The sequence below is a fragment of the Rhipicephalus sanguineus genome, chromosome 3 (assembly GCF_013339695.2).
Source record: "Rhipicephalus sanguineus isolate Rsan-2018 chromosome 3, BIME_Rsan_1.4, whole genome shotgun sequence".
In the NCBI taxonomy this organism is placed as follows: domain Eukaryota; kingdom Metazoa; phylum Arthropoda; class Arachnida; order Ixodida; family Ixodidae; genus Rhipicephalus; species Rhipicephalus sanguineus.
The window spans coordinates 207,031,523-207,054,561 of NC_051178.1; the positions used below are offsets into that span (position 1 = coordinate 207,031,523).

Sequence of the window (23,039 nt, forward strand, 5' to 3'; positions counted from 1 at the left end):
GACTGATGACTCAGTACCTATTGTAAAGTGAAAATCTTGTGGCCTAAACAAAGAAAAACAGAGGAAACATTCAGGCACTTAGACCACTTAAAGGGAGTAAAAAATTAATTTCAAGTGCAACAGCTGCTGGTCCTCTGCAAGTAGGTCTTTTAATCCAGAGCCATGGCATCGTGTGTGAGTAGCGTACCTTGCCACCAGGCTAAGACACCTAATATGCAACTAAGCAAGCAGGCAGTCCAATACACTTGCATGCGTGTGATGACAATCTCATGGTGCTATAAATAACAACCATAAACCATGCATCAGGGCTGTTCAAAATAAGTCCTAGCTACCTCAAGCGGGCCTTTCACAAAGGCAGTCGAACTGAAGAAGTAGTAGCATGCGGCAGCCAAACTGGGGCAGCCAGGGAATGCTGGCTCTCACTTTAACTTACGCAATCCTTGCGAGATGAGTTCTGCTGAATATTTTCATTTCTGCTGTCTTAATTTTTAGCAGCTCTTTAAACACAAGCCAGTCATCTACATACTGGCCATAACATTGAACCAAATAGATCAACTCATGCAATTATTACACGGGCACACAGTGACCATGCAATGGGTCAGTAATAAAACAAATACTTCTCTGCCTTAATTATAGATGCAGCAGATGATTTCGGGCCCATGTGTGGCCATGTACGCATAAAAAAAAATGTCGTATAACCCATATCACGATAACTGCCTAGGTCAGAGGTCTGTAATTCCCCTCAGCTAGCGAGCCACAGTTGCGAAATCTGGTCTCCAGAAAAGGCCAGGACAGAGAAGAAGATTGGAGCGAGAGGGGGAGTCTGAACAAAATGTCAGCTAACGTTGCCATTTGAAAGAAGGCCTTTCCCATATCTCACATGTGGGTCATTTTGAAGGGAATTTGGCGTCAGGATTCAAGAAACATATTGATACCGGTCTTCAAAATGACTTAAATGTGGACGCCAATTCTGAAATATAGAGTTTTCATTGCGCAGTTATGTTTCAATGTATGGTGACCGCATGGGGTGCCTCACGAAGAAAAATAATTGAGACCAGTCATGTCTGCGTAGTTCATGAACGTACTTAATAAGAAAATAAAAAATATGGGATGAAGACAGTCATGTGTGGGCCGGGCCACTAGCGAAAGATCCATGGGCCATGTGTTTAAGACCCCTGCTCTAGGTTATGCGAGTTACACGACAACAGGGGTGACCGGCATTCCTTGACCGCCCCAGTTTAGTAGCACAGTAAGCTGTTCTCCTGCAGTGCACCGTCAATTCCTCCCTCCAACATCCTCTGCTAATGGTGCCGTCTACCTGAAACCCGTATTGAACAACTCCAACACATGGAACAGAGCTCTGATCACCTGTGACTCACACAGTGGGCAACATCCGAATGATGTCACGCACATGCAAGCACATCAGACTACCCACTTTTTTTTTTAAATGGGTGGGTTTCATATTTAAAATCAGTCAACAATTCAGAAAATACAACTTGCAATGGCCAATAACACGTGTGTTTGGGCCAGTGGCTTGCTTGGTTAAGCTGCAACTGGCAAGCCAATGTGCTGAGCCCATGCGATCACATAGATCTTGCAGAGTATGCATTAGCAATGATGGAAAGAGTGGTTATGTAATTTACTGTCATTTCCATGCTGTGCACTGACACAGCAAGACACCCACAAACCATAAAATCTGCAAGAGGACTTTCATCCTTTACTGGGTAATTGCAGACTGATATATCATGCTTGTGTTTCACAGATACCAGATTATGACGTTTCTTTTTTCACCAGTGTTGGCTAGTGTGCTAATAATAATTACTGGGCATAATGAAGCTATTCACCTCTTAGATGTTGCTTTTCTGTAACAATGATTAATTGCAGTGGCAATCATGTTGTAAATGAAACGAGAATGTAATTCTGCTGCATCACTTTATTGAAATCAAAAAGTGATAAGCCAAAATACTTGCTTATAGCTCTCAGCAGAATCATTATATACATGCCTGCCATGCGGTATGCATGGTCAAAACATGCATATGTGAATGCCACAGTGTAGAGGAGAGAAGCTTTATCTACATAGGCAACCAGTGACAGAAATGTGAAGCCTATGCATACAAATGAAAATGAATAATGAAGGCAAGGTTATGGACCATGTAAACATAACACAAGCGATTTACCATTAAGTCTAGCGTAAATGTAAGGTTGCTAGGCTAGCACACATTCTGCACTTCTGCTTTCTGTTCTGAAGCTTATGAACAAGTACATACAGTACAGGTGGCTTCATGCCTTTCTTTGAGTTACCATAAAACTGTGTTGCTGTCACAAAGCAAGCATATATAGAAGATAAAGCTTCCATCAGTATGGGCACACGTGAGTGACCAGATAATTTCACAAAAATAGCAGTAGCCACAGCCCCAAAAAAAGAATGTCAACAGCTGGATCCTGCTATGACACATGACTGTTTCCTTGGCAAATGAAACCGTGACAATTTCTTTGGTGGCTGCTATATTCTGTTAGCATGATAGCTTTCTCTGCGGGAGCTTCACATTATCTGTTTGCTGCAAGTAGCAGAGATTCAACTCCTAAATGTTTCTTGCTCTGTAGTTGCTGTGCATTTGAGGCAGCCAAAATCCCACAAACAATGCTTATTGAGGATATGTCCCCATGTGGAGTGCAGCAAGCTGTTTTTAGTGTAACTGACAAAACGCACACTGCAAGTTAGTATGGACTGTACTTCTGTGCGTGACTGCTGGATGTTGCAGAAGTGTAAAGTAAGAACCTTCTATGCACATTTATCCGAAGGTTACACAAAGAGACTTACCATAGGGAAGTTCAAAGTGTGCTTCAATCAAGATGCTGTGCCCAGTGGGGTTCTTTGTTCCACGCACTTCTCCATCAGCTAGTATGAGCTCCGAATCAAGGGAAAGCCATTTCCCCTCCCCTACCTGCAACAGCAAAGGGGTTGAATAAAATGGAATTAAACAGCTTGAAGCACAATCTGGTCAAGTGGCTCTTAAGAAGCTATAAAGCCAAGTGAACCATTCCAACAAGTCAGGCCCAAGCAGCATGAGGAGAAAAATTTATAAAACAGTGCAGAAGTGCACATGAACAACAATGCAAGGTCTCTATTGCATTGCAGTGCCAAGAAAAACGGGACACAGAACAGAAGATACTTTATGTGCACTGTATGCGACTACTTTTCTCTCTCACGTTTTAACGCAACAGCGTTAAAGAGCTCGTTTTGCAGAAATTCTGGTGTTGGCATCGATGGTTGCGAGCGAGAAATCAGCGTTGTCCGTGAGCAAGAATTCGAAAAAGATGCAAATAAATAAATAATAAAAAAACTTAAGTTCAAATGGGATGTGAACGCAGGACTTCTGCGTGGCAAGCAGGTGTTCTTCTATAGAGCCACGCCAGTGCTTGGAACTGTTTCGGAAGACCTATACGAATGTCATGTAGTGCAAGGAGTCTCCTGAGCACATGTAATACTGCATGGCAGAAGCGTAGAATCACACTAGGCGTCAAAACATGTGAATTGTGCAACAGTTGAGTTGAGTTGAGTTGAGTTTATTTACCACATACAGTTTTACAGTAAGTGGTTGGAACAGGGGAAAAAGCTGCATGAAAACAGCTTGATAATGACCCACATCCCAGATTCACTGTGGCAAAACACGACGGCAAAAGCAAAGTAAACTTAAACACAATTCAAACCAACAATGCACATGCTATACATTGAAAATAAGTTCTACAAAAAGGAAATGTTATTATGGAAATATTTAACAAAGCATATTTAAAATAGAATAATTAGAGAGAATACGTACATTTTGACAAGTAATTTTGAAATTATTTAGAGTATTTGGCAAACAATAACACAGTGCCTCAAAACCGTAGTTGGTGTGTGGCCTCGGAACACACCAATGTTCAGAGTGTCGGTTTAGGCGTATAGACCTTGTCAATGAAGGCTCCCTGGGAGCCGCCGTAAGCCTCTTTGGGCTGTTGTTAACATGCGTGACCCCCCAAAAATGCACTGCCAAGGCTGTGACTTCAGCTTTTGTACTCCCGTGCAACAGCCCAGAAAGCAGGGGAGCCTTCTCTCCGTTAAAAAGGTGTATAGAGGGATTTGGTTGCAGATTAGCTAAACTGTGTACATAACTGCAACTTTTAATGGTATCAGACCTGAAGGAGATTAATAAGGAATATTCATAGAGCATGTCTAATTTGATTATATTATATTTATTGAAGATTTATGAAGTGTGGGTATTAAAAGGAAGGCTTGCAACAGAACGAAGAGCCTTTTTTTTTTGTAGGATAATGAGATTGCTTATAGATTGCTTTGTTCCATTACCCCAAATTAAGTTGCAGTAACGCAGATGTGATGTAAAGAGAGCATTGAATACCAAAAGTTTTGAGCAACTGGTAGCTGATTGGTTTAAAGGCCCACCATTTACAAGGCGCACTATACCTTACAGACTTGTAGTGGGTACTTTGCCAATTCGCAAAAGGAAGAATAATGGCGTAGTGGGACCTTCACAACTGTACTCGCAGAAGACATTCTAGGATAGTTGGAAATGGCCAATGTTACGAGCACAGACATGCCTTTCCTTGCAGCATGTTGTCCACCAAGAAGCAAAGACAGGCTGGCGAGTGAGAAGGCGATGCGAACGGAACCCAATTACGTTATCGCATTCTACTCTTGAAGGCAAAACTCAAGCGTCCTCCAAGTTTTTTCCTTGGTGCTGTGATGCAGTATGAACCAATACAAGTTCCCCCAATTCGCCACATTACTTAAATCAAAGTGAAGGCATGTTTCATTGTCCCATGCATATAATTCTAAAAAACACTACACAAAGCAGTTAGCCAAAAAATCCCATAATTTCAAGTGCTGCTTTGCATCTATACAAATTGTAGAGCACACATGCAAAATATTTTTAATAGATTTGTATGTAGTACAGTTGGCATCCTTTAGGTTTTTGCCTGATAATGAATTGACATGATGCTGTTGCGTACAGGCAAGGACATATAATATTAAAAACTTTCTAATTAAAAAAGCATATTGTTTAATAATAGTAGGATGCACTGTGCCACTTCTCATGAATGCACTGCAAGTTCTGAAATTCACGTTCAGAAACTTCACAATATGCAGACAAAAGAGCAAGAAAACTTCTACATAAACTTAAGCTTCTTTCTCTAACTGAAAAGTTGAGCAAATGCCATGGCAAATTGTGTTCTTTAAAGGTCGCCTCTTCACACCCCATTGCAACTTTCGCTTGGCCATAAGAGCTTGCAAGGTGCCGTCCAGGGAGCATATCAACAAAATATCTCTTCCAATCAGTTTCATTACTGGACAAGTCAGAGGAACACTAGATGTCTTGCTGCCGTGTCTCCAGTGGGCAAGCTTCCCTGTCAAGGTAGACATTCTCACTATGTATTTTGACGAGTGTTCTCAAGCTGCATAGCTCCCTTCAGTTCACTCTAGCGCCAGAGGAGATATAGCACGTTATGTGGACGTGATGAGCCCCAACTCCTTTTTTTTATCTTTCTCTTTTGCTTCACAACGCATTTCCAGGGACAGTGTTACGTGCCCCGTGCCCCACAAAATGTGAAGAAAGGAAGTCACATGCCATCGTCAGCAATATTCCAAGGAGCGCTCGCTGCATGGGACATGCATGAATGTCACTTTCTATCTCTCTCAAAACACAGCTACCTCAAAAAAAGGGCAGATGGCCTTCTGTTTTAAACATTGTCTGTTTTTGTACTACGCAGGCTTTTCATACTTTTCAGACACAGTAGCCATTGAGTGATTTATGCACAGCACTCATTTGCCTGCAAAGTGCAACTCTGTGAGCCATTCAAATTCTCTTTTTTTCCCGTGATTTATAATGATAGAGAATACAGTATCACATGAAATTGCCAAAATGATCTCTGTAGACAACTTTGTGGTGAAAGTGGAATCATACATCCTTACACAGTAAGATATGTCCAGCTTTATTTTGTATGCGTGTTTATTATATGTGCTGTAGTAGCCCCCTGCATCATACTGCCATTTGACATGGTTTGTTTTGTTTTGTTCTTTTTCATAAAGCTTATTGATTCTTTTCTTGTACCTGTGGTCGGTGTTGCATTTTGTAAATTATTTCAACATGTGTACTTGATTATCTGTACTTTCAAATCCACTCCCTGCAAATGTCTGTGTGCAAGACTGGCAATATTTGCCAAAAGAAAAGAGAATAATCACTGCCTGCCAGGTTAGTTGTTTGTGTTGAACACATGAAAAATAAATTTTTATATTACCACCTCAAGCAAGTCAAACATGTCAAGAACACACTATAGCTTAATTTCATGTCGAAGCGAAGCGCGAGGAAAACAGGACACAGTAAAGAACACACAGGACTTAGCGCCTGTCCTGTGTGTTCTATACTGTGTCCTGTTTTCCTCGTGCTTCGCTTCGACATGAATCTATACCAAATCGCCCAGTACTCTACGTTACTTCAGTTCATAGCTTAATTTGACAGTTCCACATGACTATACTATATATTTAAGAATACAATATTATCACACCTCATCAATATGACACAAGGTCAAGACGCTGGAAACAAAAGTATGTGCATTACATAGCCCTAAATTTTCCCATTTCAATCCGTAAGTACTGTACATTCCCATTTGTGATTGACAGACGTCACATCACTGAACTGTGATTGTCAACCAAGGAGCGCCTGATGGTGATCAATCTTTTCACACTGGCTAGCATGATCTCCACACCGAAATGTCTCAAAATTGCTGTTTCTCATGTTTGCCCTCATCCCCTCGCAAGTGTATGCAGAAGTCCTACTCATACACTGCTAATTGATTCAGTATGCATGCAACTGCAGTTGCAGAAATAAAAAATTTAGCATTGAGTGACTGACCCAAAACAGCTGCTTTTGATAAAATCCACAATATGCAAATAACTGTTTCAAGTTGAATCTGTTCGCATGGCATCTGCAAGTCACCAGCATGAATGAGCTCTTAGTGTTTCTGATGCCAGAACACGACTTAACCCATAGGTTCTGCAGTATGTCATTTGTCTAAAGGTCCTCGCCCACTCAGTACACCTACACAGTTTTCGAGGTGTGCATAGCTCACCGACTGTGGGACTCACCTCAGTTGCATACTGGATGCCCATAAGCGGAAGCCACTGGCATCCAATCAGTTTGTCCCAAAGCATCCCCTTGTTCCAGACCTCAATCACCAAGCCGGTATCCATCCTGTTGGTCTCACTGAAATGGAAAAATGCACTTCATGTCAAAACACCAGGCTTCATAACAAAAAGCAGTTGCCCCAACAAAAGAATGAAGTGACTTTCCTAATCTAACAATCATAACAGAGCATTAATTAGAACTAATAGACAAGAAAACCAAGGAAAGTATGGGGGATGTTATTTGAAGTAATTATGACGCAAATGTGAAGAAAGTAAAGTGGATGAAAAGATAACTTGCCGCCAGGCAGGGACCAAACCTGCGATCTTCGAATAGTGCATCTGACGCTCTACCACTGAGCTACGGCAGTGGTCATCCTCCCGTCCACTTTATGGGGTACTATATATATGTGTGCATTTAAACCTAGTAGTGTTAGTCAGCGCCGCTAGCAGCCATGGCGGCAAGTGTGGAACACTCTTTTTCTGCCTGCTGGCGTCACGAAGCACATGATCTTTTTACGAGCTGGCAGCTGACCAATAATTCCTCGCATACTACTTGAAGGCACCAGTCTGCCAGAACGAGACCCTTGCTATGAATCAACTAAAGAAGGGGAATATTAAAGGCTCGTCTTTTGTCGCTAGACACAACATTAATTAGAGCTAATAGACAAGAAAGCCAAGGAAAGCCTTAGCTTTTTTTGTCTATTGGTTCTAATTAATGTTGTGTCTAGCAAAGAAAAACGAGCCCTTAAAATCATACCAGAGGTGATTAGATATCCCAAAGCTACATCTGAGATATACAATATCACCATAGTATTGGGATCCAGATTGTGTGACTACTTGATATTGTATTAATGAACACTGACAGACAATAGGGAGAGAGAGAGAGAGAATAAGAATAAAAGAAAGGCGGGGAGGTTCACCAGGGCTGAGCCCGGTAGGCTACCCTGCACTGGGGAAGGGGGAAGGAAAGTTAGAGAGGAGGAGGAGAGAAAAGTCACTCTTTCAGCCGACGTAACAGTTCCGCGTTTGACATCACAAACAGCGAATCAGTCCGGTATCCTTGAGAAAACGCAACAGCGCTTTCGTTGCCTTTCGGAGCTGTGATGGGCAGTCCACTTTTCTTTCTTCACATTTACCTTACATTTACTACTACTAATAACATCCCCTGTACTTTCCTTGGCATTATTGTCTGTTAGTGTTCATTAATATTGTATATAACAAAGAAAAACGAGCCCTTAAAATTAACACTTCTTTACTTGATATCGTGGGGCCCTGGATGTAGCATAGCATAGAGAAGAGACGTCAGGGCCAAACAAAATCTTTTTTTACCAATTGTGTCACCCACTGCCAGAAGCACCGCTGAAACCCAGCACAAGTGCACGCGGCTCGAGCCTGCGTGTCTCTGCTGCTGCGACCGTTGTGCTGCCTTGACCATGATGCTGCTGCTACAGTGGAGTCCACAACCAGAGATGAGGTAATGCAGATGAGTAATGGAGCCCACAAAACATGTTGCAGTGCAACACGTGGATGTAGCGTGGCATCCACCACTTGTGCAGAGAAGTTGGTTGAGTTAACAGAGCTGACAGAGTTGACATGCTGGTTCTACTGATGGGCTGTCAATATGCGCTGGCAATATGGATGGTCTTTGAGCCCAATGGTGTTGGGGCATTCATCGATGGAACTACAAATGTGTTACTCTGCCATTCTAGCATGGGGTAAGATCCAAGGTAGCGTGGTTGTAGCAGCTTACAATGAGCGGGCTGGTGCAGAAAAACTGGGCAGATGCATTGAAACATAATATACAATCGCATAATTTGTGGTGGGAGGCAGTACAGCTGTAGTTAAAGCTTGGCACTGAAGCAGCATAAGTCAGACTTCGATGCTGTGCGTATGCCAAGGAGGGCTACTGGAAGATGTTGAACCCACTGTGAAGTTGAATCTTGAGCCATGAGTGCAAGTGACAGGGAAAACGCTGAATGAGGTTATTGTACTGTGGCTAGAATTCTGTTGTGCATAGTCTCATGGTGCTGAGAGGACGAAGCACATCACTGAAGAGGCTTGTCTTGAATTGTTGACCTCGATCTGTTATTGTGGAAGATGGGCTGCTGAAGCACAAAACCCAAGTGGACAAGAAAGTTGCTGCAATGATAGGCGACAAGATGTCCAGCATTGTCGCAGCTACTGGCCACCGTGTGTATCTGTCAGTGCAGGTGAGGAGGTAGCGATGACCTTGGCAGAAAAGAAACGGGCCAACAATGTCTAGATGAACCTAGTTGAAATGAGCGTCAGGTATAAAGAAGGTCTTTAACAAGGACAAGATGACAGTGGACTTTCGATTGTTGGCATGGTGAAGAGAGCATACCCAGCTGTGGGCTTGAGCTTTAAGTTGAGGCAATATAAGTAAGCTAGAAGGGAGTTTACAAGTACACAGCCTGCTGGGATGAGGCAAGTTGCGATGAGCTCTGAAATGACGATGCTAGCAAAGAGGCATATAAATGGTCGTTGTGAGCCAGTAGGTGTGTTGCAGAAAATGGTGAAACCACCACGAAAAATGACATCCTCCTGTTTCAGTGGCGTTGATGACTGATGAAGGATTTCAATTTCCAAATCATCATGCTGCTTTCGAGCTAGGAGTTCTGCATACAAGTGAGGTTTGGTAAAGGTGATCCTGTTAACAGCATCCACATGACTCAGAACATCAATAGAAATGTTTTCTGTGCCCTTGACATGCTGGAAATTGGTTGCAAAGGCGCTTGGCCTTTCTTGAACAACTATGGTACGAGCACACCTGGGCAGAGCAGGAAATCGTACATGGGAGGCGGGTGTGTGCTGAAAAGGGCTGCTGTACTGTCAATGAACGTAAGGAGGCAAAGAGTGCCAATGTTAAACAAAACTGTTCACGGTAATCGCAGCGGCCGTCACTAAGCTGAGGAGTGGCGAAAAAGCTCGACAATGACTGGCTGCTTACAGGAATTAAGTCTTGAATGATGGTTAGAGCCGAGACTGATGATGCAGTGGCCTCCATAACACCAAAGAAACAAGGTCGTGTAGGCTGATGTGACCAGCAGCGGCAAGGACCATGCACTCAGTGCACAGGGCAAATGACTCAGTTATCATTGCTGCACTGTTGCCAGGCTGAATGTGAAGATGTTCTGGAATATCTCAACATTGTACAGCTCAATTAATAGTAAAGGCATTTGTTGTAAAGGCATTCAACGGTATAGCATTGGAAAGCTAAAGTGCAGTTAAATGTAGGTTGGTAAGGCACTAAGAGAAAAATATAACTCACAATATGAAATCCTGCTCCCAGCTTGGGTTGCTGCCCTTCACTGCTACCGTGGTGGACTTGACATTTTGCAGCTTGAGGTTCACATAGCTGTTGAACTGCCCTGCATGGTAAGAAAGGGAAGCAGGCACAAATGAGCAATGAACAGCTTATTGGGAGCACAGCTGTAGCATGCAAACATCACATGTACAGAAACACAGTTTACAGCAACAGCGCCAACATTGAACATTTATTTTCACTTGCAATTATAAAAGAAAAAGAGAATAGAATGCATGTGCTTTCAGCTATGCCTGAATGAGGCTAAAGCGATTCCCCATATATCTGCACTGCTAAGTTACATGAAAGATGCATAGCTGTACAAACAAATTGCGACTGTATGATACTGAGCACTGTGTGATGCTGTATGTTTCAGTCGGACACAGAGAGCTTTATTTTTGCATTCATTCACTATTTATTCTGGCCATTCATAAACCTTTTCCTTTTTCCCCTGTACAGCTTAGTCAACTGGAGATACCCGACCAATGCACTATCCAGTGTTCATCTCTGTTTCACACTCTTTTTCTAAAATCAAACCGTACCAACTTTCCAAATCTCCTGTTTTGGGGTTACCTTCTAGTTTACTCTCCTGTCTTTTCCTTGCTCTCCTCTCTCTTTCTCTTTTTCAATTGAATGCAGTGTCCAATTAGTTACAGGACTTGAGTTCTATTTCTTATGGTGCAAAAAAAAATAAGTTTGTTACTAGTGGAGTTTAAAAGCACAGCGCCACCAATAGTTATGTATAGTCAGTGTCCTGGGAACACTAGAGGTGTTGTAATTACCTCTGGCAAGTGGTGCAGAGAGAAAGTGCATACATACCTAGAAACCACACATAACTTTTGATGAATGAAGGAAATACAAGAAGTTTCTTTTTCCGATATTTTTGATAACCAGTAACCATTATAAGCAGTGAGGTATACTTTGCTCCACAGCTTGTCTTTAACATAACTAGGGCAAAATGTGGAAGGCACATTTTTATCTTACAAGTCGCTGAATGTTGTTAATGAATATTTAGTGCTGCAAACTGATATTTATTCATAATATTTAGCCACATGCTGTGGTCCTGTGCTGTATGCCTGGGGAATCACACCATTGATGTCTCTAAAATTTTTTTTATGCGATACTAATAAGTATACTGTACCAACAAAACTTTCTTTAGTCTCTCTAAAGTGGCTATATTCAAGACTTGGAAAATCACTTATGTTATCTATTCCAGAAAAAAAATGAAAGAGAACTTATTAGGGCTTTAAGTTTTGAATATTGTATAGCTTGAACCATTTTTGGTCAGCCTCTGGTTAGCTTACAGATAGTATGACTGACACCGATAGAGCTGGTCATGTTGAAACAACTATTGTTTTCAAGTCACCTAATTGTGAAACACAAACTCCCAGAAAGTAGGATTTCCCATCAATATGCAGTACGTCATTGTGGAAAGCAAAGTTCAACTGCTCTTAGTCAAAAGCATGACGGTTTAAGCATGTGAGCCAAGTGTACTAACCATAGACCAAGAAAAAAAAGGGCCAAACTTTAACTACACCATGGCATGGGTGTGTTGCAAAAACAACAATAACAAAAAAATTTGGGAATCAGATGCAACCACAGGAGATGTGGAAACAGTACTCGGTCTTATACAGCAATATTACATGCGTGCAGGTAATAAGGTGTTTTAGTGGCAACAATACAGTACCATTTATGCTACGATATTATCATCCCATGATAAATATACGACCCAAAAACATCTAAGCTATGCAAGTTGTTCGATGCGGACGGTAACGTTGTGAGATGATGATAATTGCTAATAAAGGTCTTCAGACTAATAGTAACATATCAGCCATGGCTGTACGGTACTGCCCCACCTACTGTACCAGCACCGCTAAAACACCTTAAAGACTACTAAGCTTTGCAGATCAATCTCAGGATGTACAGTATCTGCTTGGATATGAAGGTATAAGTGGGCATATTCAGGAAATAAGTATGTAACTTCATGCATGTTCTAAGCATTTTGTTTAATTCAAGCCTTGTAGAACCCAAACTTATATTGCATGTCCTGAAAGGGTATTATTACTGAAGTAGACTGACACAGATTATTGTTGCTATAAGTGTACATTTAACATAAAAGAGTTGAAACTAAGCGCACGCAACAGCGTAGACATTCAACAGTAGAAGTCCATACCAGTGAAATTGCATTGCACTTGTTATATATATGAGGTCAGGGTAAACGAACTTGCTTTCTTACATGTAAACAGGTCATATATGCTTCCACATTTCAAGCTAAATGCACATTTAGCAGCAGTACCTCAGTATTTTTAAGGCCTTGTTGTCTTCAAATGTTTCTGTGTCACATTTGTCACCAGAATACTCAAGTCTTCAAGCTATGCCTATTAGTTATTAAAACAGTACTGACAAGATTATCTTGACACTTCACTTTTTTGCATTAAATGAAGATTCTAGATTTATAATTCTTAGACAGAGTGCTGGAAAGCCTGCATGCACCATAAACAATTTATCATATTAGTTCTTCTACAGCAAATTTCAGTTTAGTCTCCCAAGGGGAGCTAGACGTTGCAACATTCTGACAATTGCTGTGGCTCACTGAGTCACCTCCGATTACGCTGCTCACTTCAAAAACATGTAGCACAACAGCAGATGATAAAAAGGGCTAGGGTGAGTGTTAAAATATAACAATGTCTTGCTTTCATGTCACCGCCCTCGGCATTTTGATGTCACAATGCAGCAATGAAACCAAAACTCGCTGTTGAAAAGCTAGTTTAATAAATTATTTAGGGTGCTCTGAGGCTTGCCAGCATTTTTTACAGGTTTTAGACATCCTATTCCTTATTCAACGCACAAAAATGAAAGGCTGAAAATACTATGTTGGTACATTTTTAAAGAGCAAAGGAGCAGGGTGTCCCAAAGGCTGTTTTCTAACCATTCTCTAACTTGACAGAAATAGCAGATGATCACCTTAGTCATTAACTCTATCTTAAAAGGCAACCCAAGCAAGTATGGGGCATATTGGTCTTTATTTACTTAATCAAGTATCAAACTGCCTCCCAGGCTTCAACATTAGAGCATTGAGTAAGGAGAGATTACATAGGTAAGGGTAATATCAGGAGCATGAGAACACTGTTATACAATGCTCAACGGTTAGTAATGATAACTGACAAGAGCATCATTATACAATAGTTAATGAGTCATTAGTAATTAGAAAAAAATGGCTATCACTACGTTCCTAAAGTTAGCCAATATTAGCCACTCAATTAATAATAGACAGCAGCAAAGCGGATTAGGGCAATTAGTATTTGTAACTCCAACGTAGAAAAAGACAGCAGTGAGTTAATGTTTGCTACGCTTGATTGGAGGTTGTAGTTCCTGGAAATGAAACATGCGACAGCATTTTGAACCAATTCAACGAAATGATCAAATAAGCCTGATGAAGTGACCAAATGGGTATGAAGGTACAAGTGGGTATAAGTAGACCAGCACTTCCAAAGTTAATGAGCACTGGTCTTTTTACGTATTTGACACCAAGAGTGCAAGTAACTGACACTAATGCTTTATTTAATAAGAACAAGGTGAAAAAATTAAGGTTGTGTAGCCAACAGAACCTGTGACCAGAATTTGAATGGGAAACATTATGGAGTGGTGTCACTTGACTAAACGCCTCAGCCGTGCAGGGACATTACTATGAAGTAATGACACATATTCCAGTTCCAGTGCATGAAAACATTGCTGTACACAGAGCTTCATGAAAACAAGGAAAAGGGTGGGATAACACAAAGGAATAATGTGCCAAACGAACACCCAAGAAGTTGCCACTATCACCATTGTAACTTTCAATTTCTTATCATTCACAAAAACAGCAATGATGGGAGGTTTCATGCTTACCAGTCGTCCCTGCGAACCTGGCTCCCCTTACTGTAAAAAAAAAATAAAGCAAAAAACAAGAGATTAATTCATTTGCATAAACATAAACAATACTACAACAACATATACTACACAAAGTAGTGAAAATTCAATAACGCAATGCGAGTGCCAAGCTTTCTAGACATCAAAATCGAAAGTCATCACACTTAGCAAGAATGAAACGGAGGATGTACAATGATAAAGCAGGCAAGTGGAACCTACATAAGCATTCTGTACTGTGCACAGGTCGGTAAACTCACTCATGAGTCGACTCACTCACACTCGCTCAGATTCAGATCAGGCCGTGAGTCTGAGTCTGAGTGTGTCTGTGTGAGTAATACTTTGGTGAGTTTGAGTCCGAGCGAGTCCGGTTAAGGAAAATTTTAGTGCGTCTGAGTCTGAGTGAGTCCGGCTGAGGAAAATATTGGTGAGTCCGAGTCCCAGTGAGCCCTGAGCGAAAAATATATTTCTTGAGTGAGTCTGAGTGAGTTCCATCTTTTATTGCCAACTTATGGTCTTACCTACTCGTCTTCAGCGTTACCATCAACCTTATATTGGCTTACATTTATACTCAACCGTATTTACACATATCTCAACACACTAGAGTTCTTGTGCCACCTCCATATTTATTGATCAGAGGTGTGAGTTGGGGGGAGGGATGTCAAACTCTTTCATGGGAAGTTCTTGATAAAAATATCTCGTGGGAGTCGTGTATTTCATAAAAATGTCCTTACTGGATTGAAACCACTGATAACTCCTATATGAAGGTACAAGATCAAAAGGTGTATCGCACAGTACCTATTATGTGAGATATTGGCATTAAAGAGTATTGACACTATGATCGAAAAAGATAATTTTACGCTAACGGACTCATGAGTCGACTCACTCAGGCTCACTCAGACTTGGGCCAAGCCGTCTGAGTCTGAGTGAGTGCGGCTGAGTTATAAGTTGGCGAGCTTGAGTCCAAGTGAGTCCGGTTGAGAAAAAGTTGAGTGAGTCTGTGTCCGAGTGAGTCCAGCTGAGGAAAATTTTGGTGAGTCCGAGTCCGAGTGAGCCCTCAGAGCAAAATATATTTCTTCAGTGAGTCTGAGTGAGCTCCACTCTTTTTGTCGACCTATGGTACTGTGTATGTTGCTATGAACTACCTGCATGTAGTACCACATGCAAGTTTCTGCACTTGATTGCATTCATTCACTAATTTGGTCGTGTTAGCATTTGTATATAACTAATACTCTTGCTTTATGGGACACAGGTTGCCTAAAAAAAAAAGACTTCCTGCTTTCAGCCTGCACCCTCAAGATCTTTAATGCTGAATAAAAGCAATTCTAAAGGGACCCAATTGAGAACCTCGCTCGCTGGCTACAGCTGACCTTACTAACGCCTTTTGGAACATGGGTAACGTTCTTAAACAAGCGCTTTTTTAATAATACGAACAACATTGTAGATGCCAGCAAAGAACCGGCATCACATAATTTTACAACAGTGCAACTATACCATGCACATCTCAGCAATATTTTGTAGCATAGATTAAGTAATTTTTCTCAGTATTCTAATAAAATTATGTACTATATATAAGCCTTATACTGAAAGAATAATCCTTGGTTTCCTTCCTGTAGGCAAAATTGTAAACATAGAGCATAAAAAGTCAATTTTTATTTATGCTGGTTTTACCATGATAGACTGGTAAGGTAATAAGCTTTTGAGAAAATATTTATTATTGCGATTTTTTCATTAAGAAGTTTCAATAATAGAGGACATCATGCATAATTTTCTTCACAAATGGAATATCACTATGCGAGTCACTTGTTTCAATAGGGCATAGCAACATTTTTACTTTAAATTTCTCGGAATCAACGTACAAAAGCCAAAGCAAGCAAAGAAAGTCACCCCGTATCCCCAACCAATTATGCTTGGATTACATTTCCGGCACCATCCAGTGCCCATGTCTGATAAAATGCGAGCTAAAGGAGGTGCCAAGGGCAGCAGGAAATCCTGTTTTTCACAATGTGGGTCAGCAACAGATCGAGACTGTCTACTTCTGCACTTCTCTTCAAATCTTTCACATATCTCCAGTGCTACAGACGTGTGGTACACCATAAACCAACATGCTTAAACCAAACTCAGTTTTCTCATTTGTTGGTGTTTAGAAATAGCAGCCTCATGTGCTTTCATACTTGCAACAAAATTTCTGAACACAACATGTTGGTAAATTTAATTTAATATATCAGCCTTGTAAGGTTGGTTTTACTTGACAATTACCTTGACTGTTTCGCAGGCCTTGATTCGGTAAAAATTTTAAAAATGCACTAAATAAATATTATAAGAATATTAATTTGGTTGAAATTTGTAAAGAGTGTACAGCTTTAAGCTATCTTGACAAAGCTGCGAAGCTCACGCCTGTATAGTTTCCTTCTCAACAGCCGTTAAACAATACCTGAGCAGGAAGCGCACGAACCTGGTGGTCACTGCCATGACACAAGTACAAGCACACCACTTTTTTAAACTTTATTTACACATGTTGCATCCCATCAGAGCTACGGATGGAGCGGATATACAGCCATCAGCAAAAGTTTGCGGGACACAGACCCCCAGTACAAATGCGAATTTCTCCTCTTTTATTGCGCAACACTTGTACTCGAGCTGGTGACTGCATCGGTTGCAATACGAACTACATAGTGGATTACTTATTAGGATTTCATGTCCCCAGATAAAGCGAAAATATAGCTTTTTCGAAAATTTCGTGTCCCGTAAACTTTTGCAGATGGGTGTACATGTAAATAATATAATTCCCATTGCAGAGACAGGAACATAAAAATAGAAATAAACAGAGGAACTATACATCATCGACAGCATTTAAAAATTGAGAACTGGGAAACAAACTTTGGCAGGTAACAAATTCTGATGTTCAATCATGCCAGGGAAAAAAAACTGTATTTGAAAGTGTTATTGCATGGATGGAATGGTCTGATATACTAGGCTCTGGTTGATGTCAGGCAAGCAAGCATTAAAAAGGACATGAGAGGTTACAAAACAGAGTACTTATAAGAGTAAAAAATTTTCAGAGCTTCTATGTGCCACCATCTGGAAAGAAACTGAAGGTTTAATTTTGAAAGAGCAGCTGTTGGTGAAAAGCCTTGGAGCAAGATGCCAGCAGGCTACTTCATTTCGGTGGTCACATCAAAGAGCCATAGGCTGTAAGCCATTGCCGAGTGATGTGTCATTTTTGGCAAGTAGTATATGATGGCATCCATTTAAGTCTCAGCATCTAAAACGTCTATACTTGCTAGCTATCTCCAGCGTTCAGGCTTCTATTTGAAGCATCAAATTTTGAATAAATATGTGTACTTACACTATCTAAAACTAGGCTTGTAATCCAGTACGAAATTTTGTTGCAGCTGGCCTTTAAGCATTTGTCCACTTCAGTACTGTAGTTATAGCATGCACTCCAATTAATAAATTTAAAAAATTGAGGAAACGCTATGAATTACCAATTGTCACAGTGGGATACGCCACACAAATAATGCCTTTGTATTCAAGGGATCCAGTAGAACTGGAAGAAACATGTGGCCTGTCTCAGGTCATTTTAAAACTGGTTGAGATGATAAAAAAGAATAAGACAAAATAACATAAATGCAACCAATGCATTGTTAAGCAAGCATTGTGTAACAGCACTATCCAGACTTGCCATGACCAGCACATTAATGATCTGTCTCAAATCATATTCTTTAAGAACACAGGGCTTCATGTTGCTTGGAATGAAATGTAAATAGTGTGCACTTATCAAATTTCTTGTAATGCAGTGCAGTTATGCATTTAAAACATCCCTAAACATCGATATATTGACTGTGTTGCTGACAATCAGGCAATAAATTTACTAGCCAGTCCTATGTGAATTGAAAGAAAGCTCACTACCCAATTACAGAAAGTAACACCTCAATAAACCTGTGCACTGATCTACATGGAAGTTATTGCAGTAACATTTTCAAAGACTGCCATGGGCACATGGCTCGTACTTCAGCCCTCGGCAATACGTAAATACAATTGAAACACTCCCGTAAATGGCCACTCTAGTCCCCATGTAATATAACAGTTAAAAGCCTACGCTGTCTGCCTATACAACTCAAGTGAGCATGTGAAAACAATGTCTGAAAAATTAGTTTCTTCATCAATCAAAGGAAACTAGTAATTGGCTACAGCTTATTGATATGTATAGCGGTGCACTTTCACAAGGCAATCACATTACATGAAAGATCAAAAAAAGACATCATGCTCAAAATAGAACTTCTGGAATATTATTAATTTAGAATTCCCTAAAATGTTTTGGAAAACCGACATGATGCAAGTTTGTCCCAAATGTTCTACTTCAGAAAACTGGTGTTAGGGGATTCTGCATGGATAATCTGGAGTTGTCTCTTATGGCATGAGGTTATTTGATGAGCAACTGATAAGGACTTACATGTTTTAAATGACAATGAATATAAATTTTCATCGGATAAGCTGCAATGGTGATTTTTAGAATTTTACCTAATTAACAAATCATTAACTCATAGTGTGATGACAAATAAAAGATCTCACAGCTCTGAATATACCTATATAGTTCATTTCGGGCTGCAATGCACTAGATTAAATAAATAAATAAATAAATAAATAAATAAATAAATAAATAAATAAATAAATAAATAAATAAATAAATAAACACCCGCACTAGATATTGTTTCTCATATGAACACCCTGCAGAAACGAGAAATCGCTGACGCCCTGCCTTGCATCAGAAGTATATTGACCTTTCAGTTGAAATGTGTCGAAGAATCGCTGTTCGGCGCGGCCGCTACAAGCGGGTAAATGCCGGCCTCATCGTCACGCTTTGACGTGGAATGTCAAAGGATGGGCTGTGTCATGCAACAATGCAATAGCTTTGTGCGCACGGTTCCAAACGCCGAGGCAGTCGGTGGTCGCGCGCCTGCAGCTGCGATTAAGTTCAAGCTCGAATTTCGACAAGAGGCGCGTCTCGCGTCGCTGCTTGCGCTTTGCACACGGATATTCAGCCACTCTTCACAGGCACTCCGCCACGGTGCCGGCAGTCATTGGTGCACCGAACGACCTAGCGTGCAGTTGCCCAAAAATAGTTTCGGCTCAATATCAGCGAAGCACCGACCAAGCAGAAAATTTCATAGCACGTCGCTACGCCGGCGCCCCTACGGAGAGAGCAGCCGGGTGGTTTGCTTTCCCTCAAAACAACACGCACTTCACCGGCGCGGAATCGATTGCGAGCCGACGAACTCTGCATGCGCAACTGATTAAAACAGCGCTGCCACGTCTACAGCCACCAGAAATGCTGCGCCGAAGCCATAACTGGCAGGTCAAAGCCAACAGCGTGTCAGCTACAGCTTGCGACTTCGCCCAATCGAGGTTAGAAATGTCGATCGACGCGGACGAGCATTTTTGACAGCGCACTTCCGCGTGAAAGACCGAGATCGGACAGCGTGAGGATACCGGAAACAATTCAACGTGAAGCCGCTCTTTTCATTACAGTGCAACAGACCACTGGGGCGGTCGAGAACGCGCGACCGCTACGCACACACTCCGAAAGGCGAGCGAGAGCGTGACCGCTTTCAACGCAGGCAGCGCGCGCGCGCGCCGCACCTGTTTCTACAGCAGAACGTTCCCGTGTTTATCTGACATCACGCTGAAGATGCTGCAACCGACAGGAACCCTATAGCACTTAGTGCTGTGCAGCACAACATAAAGCTGGTCAACTCGCATAAATTAGGCGTGATTGGTATGCCCGCTGCGCGGAAGAAATTTATGGCAAAATATTTTCACCGATCGCGGCATGATTCCAACACTGCGCTCTACTACGGGTAACGCGTGTGAGCGCGCGTATTTCGCTAGTGAAACGGAATAAGATTTTGCCACTCAAATGTCGGACACAAATCGCACGAAATGGGCCTACCGTGAAGAGGGAATACGCGACACTACGAAGACTATCGCCGTTATTTCATCGCTATCCGCGCCAGTTGAGGCCGCAGAGCGCGATAGGCAAGTCGTTTCTCAACGTCAGTTTTGTCCGAGGCATCGGTTCTCTCCCGCCACTCCCTAAATTTCCCGAAGGGGAAAGACGAGACCGGCTTCTCGGAGCCCCTCGCGCTTGTTGTGTTTGTCAACACGATCTCGCGCGAGCAGTTTGGCGAGCTCGTACGCGCCTGAGAGGAGAACGGGAACAGCGCAGCTCGCGCGGGTGTTGTTAGGCTTAGGGGGACAGCAAAACCCAAATCGAAACTAACTTACCAGTAACGCAGAGAAGCGACATGATGTGGTTTGGCTAATCATGGATGATGCCGTTGGGATTTGGAGGCTTCGACGCGGGTTGGAGGAGGGTCAGAGAGGGGAACGGCGCGCACAGCGGTGTACTTGCGAGCTTGCTTCGTGACACGAACTACATGGCCATCTATGCGTGGGCGAAAAGGAGCCGTCAACTGTAGCCGCCACCATGCCGCCCATGCGCTGCGGTCGAGCCTGACGTAACGGTGACGTCAATGGAGCGGCCGCTCTCACTTTCACAGCTGCGGGGGACGACGCGCGCGCGCGTCTGCCGAGCAGCGTGCGTGCGCCGCTCGACTGACTGCAGCGCCTACTGCAGCGTAATGCTGATTTACTTTATCTTATTCGTATCTCACAGGTGTACAGTGTAAATAACCCCACGTATGGATTCTTTGATCTGAGGGTATGTAGTCACTCACATTTGATGTGGTAAAATAACGTCGCAATAAAGACGCTTGATAATCTCGCACAAGTGTTTGATACGACCTAAGTGTGAAAACGATAGCTGTAGAAAAGTAAACGAAAATTAAATCGTTTTGTAGTGACTGAGAGATGACCCTGGGAGAACTCAGAGCGAATAGAATTCAGTCGCGCAAGCCAGAAAAAAAATACGTGTAGCTTTATTGATTTCCGAGTCATTTTCATCTCAGTTGTTCTATTCATACCGTTTATTTTGGTACTGCCTCGACGACAAAAAACAGACCAGCTTACACATTAAAAAAAAAAAAACTTCTCTAAGGTACTCCGCAAAGCTCATATTTACGTGAGCGAATCGATTAATGCCTAGCAGACACGTTGCCCAAAACTGTGTCAAATACATAAATAAATCGATAGCGATGGGTGCTACATGATTGCGCAGTCTACAAGTGTCTTGAGCAGATTTTTCTTTAGCGCGAATAAAGGACATGACGAAAAAATGCACACATGGACACACAGGGCACTAACTTCCAACAATGTTTTATTATCGGAAACCAGGGCATACTCGTGCACTCAGCGTCACGAGCCACGGCCACGTGAGCTTGTTGAACAAAGCGAAAAAATACAGCCATACCTGGAGGCATGCGCAGATGTTCTAATTCTTTGTCAGAGAGAGCCAACGACGGCTTGCTGATGCACATATCCCCGAGGACAGCGATCTGTTCAGCTTCTACTAAAGTCTAGTAAAGTTCGCACTTCTTTTTCTACTAATATAGAGGGAAAACGCTGATGCTGAATACATTGAAGCGCGAGAGAAGCCCATGAGATGCAACTTTGCCGACCTTAGTCTTGTGCTCACGCGGTCATGCACCGTCCTGACTGGCTGACGTAACAGTTCCCATACGTTAAGGGTATGCGACCGACTGAGAAGAAGAATGCTTTCGCCTTCGAGTGTCACCTTAAGCAGAGCTGTTCAAGCTCGAGGTTCGCTACGAGGTGTTAACAAAAACTATCATCATCATCATGAACGGTCCCTACCTTATATGGCATCTCACGCAGCCTAGCACCTGACACAGCTGCGTCTAGCGCGTGCAAGCGCAATAACTCGGCCGGCGCCCGCTCTCTTCGTTCTCTTCTTCGTTTTCTGCTTCGCTCTATATATATATATATATATATATATATATATATATATATATATATATATATATATATATATATATATATATATATATATATATATTATTTTTTTTTTATCGCACATTATGGTGCCATTGAACCGGCATTGAAAGTGTATGTACTCGCCACACTTGTGAGTGAATAGAATACGCGTTCTATTTTCCTCCAATCAGCTTCCTTCGAGTTTATATTTTCACCTGCCTTGGCGCTCATGAGTTGCCTTTGTTGGAGGAGGAGAACAACGTCTGGCGACTGCGAATTCATCTGCGATTCTACTTGGAGGAAAATCCCACTCGAATATCGACTGGGCCACCGACGCGTCACGGTCTGGACACGCTTTACGAGTCACACTGACGGCGCCGGTCGCAAACTGCGGGGTTATGCAAAGGCAAACTGAGAGCGGCTCTCGTTCACTGCTCTCTTTACTGGCTCTTTTTTTCTCGACGAGCGACACGTGCTCAGATATTTAAAAAAAAGCATTAAAATGCGGGATATTATTAGTTGCTATAGGCGTCTTGTATCGGTGAGACGTACGTGATATAGCGTTAATATTACGTCTAGAAAACGTTTAATTATGCAAGAAAGGTCATATATAGGAATCTCCTTCTCATGACTTCACTATCATTTTTTGTTATACCTTAAACACCCTGAGGAGCCTTACGTAAGGGTTAGGTCAATTAGATAACTACAGAAGAAGTGCATACAGGAAAAGGAGGAAAA

At 41.9% G+C, this 23,039-nt stretch overlaps 1 protein-coding gene across 4 annotated transcripts in view; it reads right to left on the reverse strand.

The window, feature by feature from the left end:
- LOC119388162 (protein unc-13 homolog B) overlaps positions 1-20,900 on the reverse strand; it is a 317,102-nt gene extending 296,202 nt beyond the window's left edge. For 3 of the 4 annotated variants that reach the window (XM_037655819.2, XM_037655817.2, XM_037655818.2), the window contains exons 1-5: positions 20,694-20,900; positions 14,388-14,417; positions 10,467-10,566; positions 7,139-7,256; positions 2,822-2,945 (exon numbers count right to left, since the gene is read on the reverse strand). In XM_037655819.2, coding sequence (XP_037511747.1) covers positions 2,822-2,945; positions 7,139-7,256; positions 10,467-10,566; positions 14,388-14,417; positions 20,694-20,715 — 394 coding nt within the window. In that variant the 5' untranslated portion in view covers positions 20,716-20,900. The remainder of the gene's footprint in view (positions 1-2,821; positions 2,946-7,138; positions 7,257-10,466; positions 10,567-14,387; positions 14,418-20,693) is intronic. The other variant, XM_049413847.1, reaches the window with a different exon arrangement.
- Between the last annotated feature and the right edge of the window lie 2,139 nt (positions 20,901-23,039).